General features: G+C 38.7%; 1 protein-coding gene across 1 annotated transcript in view; it reads left to right on the forward strand.

The window, feature by feature from the left end:
- The window catches only part of ZC2HC1B (zinc finger, C2HC-type containing 1B), a 34,131-nt gene that overhangs the window by 2,416 nt on the left and 27,615 nt on the right, over nt 1–4,100 (forward strand). The window contains exons 3-4 of the mRNA XM_010851499.1: nt 1,718–1,837; nt 2,364–2,502. Coding sequence (XP_010849801.1) covers nt 1,718–1,837; nt 2,364–2,502 — 259 coding nt within the window. The remainder of the gene's footprint in view (nt 1–1,717; nt 1,838–2,363; nt 2,503–4,100) is intronic.

Genomic DNA, 4,100 nt, shown 5'->3' on the forward strand with positions numbered 1-4,100 from the left:
TTGAGTTCCTCTTCACTTTCTGCCATAAGGGTGGTGTCATCTGCATATCTGAGGTTATTGATATTTCTCCCAGCAATCTTGATTCCAGCTTGTGTTTCTTCCAGTCCAGCGTTTCTCATGACGTACTCTGCATAGAAGTTAAATAAGCAGGGTGACAATATACAGCCTTGACGTACTCCTTTTCCTATTTGGAACCAGTCTGTTGTTCCATGTCCAGTTCTAACTGTTGCTTCCTGACCTGCATACAAATTTCTCAAGAGGCTGGTCAGGTGGTCTGGTATTCCCATCTCATTTAGAATTTTCCACAGTTTATTATGATCCACACTGTCAAAGGCTTTGGCATAGTTAATAAAGCAGAAATAGATGTTTTTCTGGAACTCTCTTGCTTTTTCCATGATCCAGCGGATGTTGGCAATTTGATCTCTGGTTCCTCTGCCTTTTCTAAAACAGCTTGAACATCTGAAAGTTCACAGTTCACGTATTGCTGAAGCTTGGCTTGGAGAATTTTGAGCATTACTTTACTAGCGTGAGATGAGTGCAATTGTGCGGTAGTTTGAGCATTCTTTGGCATTGCCTTTCTTTGGGATTGGAAGGCAAACTGACCTTTTCCAGTCCTGTGGCCACTGTTGAGTTTTCCAAATTTGCTGGCATATTGAGTGCCACACTTTCACAGCATCATCTTTCAGGCTTTGGAATAGCTCAACTGGAATTCTATCACCTCCACTAGCTTTGTTCATAGTGATGCTTTCTAAGGCCCCCTTGACTTCACATTCGAGGATGTCTGGCTCTAGGTGAGTGATCACACCATCGTGATTATCTTGGTCGTGAAGACCTTTTTTGTACAGTTCTTCTGTGTATTCTGTATTTTAAAGTTTAATATTATAAGCTTAGGTTTGCTCTAAAATAAATGACTTCATGAAAAATGTTTGGACACACTAAGGGAAAATGTCTTCATAACTTAAATGGAATTGATGTATTTTTCATTTGTCATATGGTTGTCCCAGTTGTTCCTTGCAGATGTTCTCAAATATTTCTTTGAAACCTCTCCACTCATTTTTTTCAGGACTTAAGTGGTTTGATTTGCTGTATGTAGAAAAGCAATCCAGTTAAATTCAATTTTGAAATGTTAAGTGGTAAGAGTTTTTCTGAAAAGGTTCCACTTGTATAAGAAGCTAAGTTTCCCCTTACTTTGCATACTTTTGTATGCAGAGAATTACTTCAAAAGGATGGAAAAACAAGGTTGTTGGGACTCAATTCCTGGATGATTTGCTTTTGGAATTTAGAAACAGTGAAGGCAGAAAACAGAATAGAAGAAGTAAAGAAAATTTCCTTGGCTTCAATGAGTACCTAGCCGAATATCAGAGATAATTTATTTCAATTTAAACTAGAAACTGAGTCTTCAACATTGTTTAATGCTTGGAACTATTCACTGAGCCCAAGTGGTAAAGTTAAATATGTAAGACTAAATTTTAAGTCAGTTTCTTTAGCTGTAGAGGCCTTTTACTGACCTTGCCCAAACACAATATCTAGTTATGTGTAACATGGGTGAAGAGAGCCAGATGGATTTGCTCTGCTGTGATTTGAGAGTTAGAGAATGAACTTGGCTCTGAAGGTGCAACCCAGTCACTGCAGTGGGGGCTGCTTGAGTACACTGAGCCATTACGAACTCTGTGATTGTACATGTTAAAAATTTTAATCCCCACTCCTTCTTTTCTAGGAAAGACATGGACCAATTTGTAGAAAACTCTTCAACAAAAAACGTAAACCTTTCAATTCCTTAAAACAAAGATTGCAGGGCACTGACATTCCCACTGTGGGGAAGGCGCCTCAGTCCAAGGTACTATCGATATCTTCCTTGCTGTTGTTGATTATGTCCTTCAGTACATGAAAGCCTCTTTCTGGCTCTCTGCTTTCATTTTTGCTTGATAGGGCAATGTAATGTCATGTAAGTATAATCCACCTTTACTGTTTTCTTTTTAATCATGCTCACTTAGATTTCCAAATGTATTTCAGATACTTTCCAGATGTGGCAGAAAACAAATCTCGTTTATATTTTCATTAGAGTAGCATTAAATCCAGCAATTAACTTGGAAGACAGTCACTTTTAAGGTTACATTTAAGTCTTCCTTTAAAGTTTTGTAATTTCTTTGTTTTTTGTGATTGTTATTTTGTATTTTCCCTCACTACTGTGACTTGAAAATTTTTATTACTGTGTTTTCCAAACCTCTTTTAGTGCTTTTGGAAAGCAAATTCTCTTTTTTCTCCAAATTTCACAGTTCTGTTTCTTGTAAATTCAAATCCCAGCTTTAAAAAAAAGATAATAACAGTGAGATATATAGCCTAGATTTAATTTTTTTTTATAGCCACAACCCGTGAGAAAATCTAACTGGAGACAACATCATGAAGACTTCATTAATGCGATTCAGTCAGCAAAGCAGTGTACACTAGCCATTAAAGAAGGCCGGCCTCTCCCACCTCCACCGCCTCCGACCGTCAACCCAGGTGTGTGGACACTTTGGTTTGCTTTTGACATTTTACTCTTAACCAGTTGAGGCTATGCTTGATTTTTCGGCCTAGTCATTATGTCTTGCTTCCTCCTATATACTCTAAAATTTTAAACATTAGCAATTAAATTATATAAAAGTAATTTTACCATAAAAATTATCTCATCTTATTTTTTCAGTTCTGTATAAAGATTTTCTGTTTGCTCCTAACTTTAACATGAGATCACCACTGTACCCAACATCATGGCTCTACAGAACTACGGGTTCGTGTCCAGGTTGATGATAACGGAGCTAGGCAGAGCAGTTTAAGCAGTTCTGTAATAACTCCATAGTATCAAATACCCACAGCTCTTTTATTTTTTTGAGATCAAATTCTATAATATGAAAATCACCATTTTAAATTGTACAGTTTAGTGGCCCACAGCATTTTTACACTAAGCTTTTTATTTTGAACATTTTCAAATTACAGAAAAGTGGATGGAATAGTACAATGATGACTCATATACCTTCCACTTAAATTTGACAGTTTTGACATTGTCATATTTTCTGTCTCTTTCTCTCTTTTTCTGTGAGGGGGCAGAAAGATTTAAAAGTAAGCTTCAAACATCATAACACTTTATAACTATTTCAGCATGCATTTTCTAAGTACATTTCCTATGTAACTACAGTACTATTATCACACTAAGTATTAATGTATCATATTTTCCAAGTTATGTTAAGAATGTCCTTTAAAGCTCTCTCCTCACCACTCAGCCACAATCCAGGATTCAGTCAAGATTTGTGCATCATCTTTTATTGTCTCTTTAGTCTCTTTTACTCTTGCACAACACCCCTGCCAGCCCAGTTATTTTATAGAACGTTTCATGTACTGGATTTGTCTGCTTCTGGGCTTCTCTGGTAAAGAATCCTCCTGCAATGCAGGAGACCTGGGTTTGATCCCTGGGTTGGGAAGATTGCCTGGAGAAGGGAGCAGCTACCCATTCCAGTATTCTGGCCTGAAGAATTCCATGGACTGTAGAGTCCATGGGCTCGCAAAGTGTTGGACATGACTGAGCGACTTTCACTTAAGCCATATTAACGTGTAACTTGTTCTCCACCTCCTGTCTTTGTAAATTGGAGATTAGGACTACAGGCACGATTCAGTTCAGTTCAGTTCAGTTCAGTTGCTCAATCGTGTCTGACTCTTTGCAACTCCATGAATTGCAGCACTCCTGGCCTCCCTGTCTATCACCAACTCCCAGAGTTCACTCACACTCATGTCTATCGAGTCTGTGATACCAACCAGCCATCTCATCCTCTGTTGTCCCCTTCTCCTCCTGCCCCGAATCCCTCCCAGCATCAGAGTCTTTTCCAATGAGTCAACTCTTTGCATGAGGTGGCCAAAGTACTGGAGTTTCAGCTTCAGCATCAGTCCTTCCAAAGAACACCCAGGACAGATCTCCTTTAGAATGGACTGGTTGGATCTCCTTGCAGTCCAAGGGACTCTCAAGAGTCTTCTCCAACACCACAGTTCAAAAGCAACAATTCTTCAATGCTCAGCCTTCTTCACAGTCCAACTCTCACATCCATACATGACCACTGGAAAAACCATAGCCT

This window comes from Bison bison, unplaced genomic scaffold (assembly GCF_000754665.1).
Source record: "Bison bison bison isolate TAMUID 2011002044 unplaced genomic scaffold, Bison_UMD1.0 scf7180017864303, whole genome shotgun sequence".
NCBI lineage: Eukaryota > Metazoa > Chordata > Mammalia > Artiodactyla > Bovidae > Bison > Bison bison.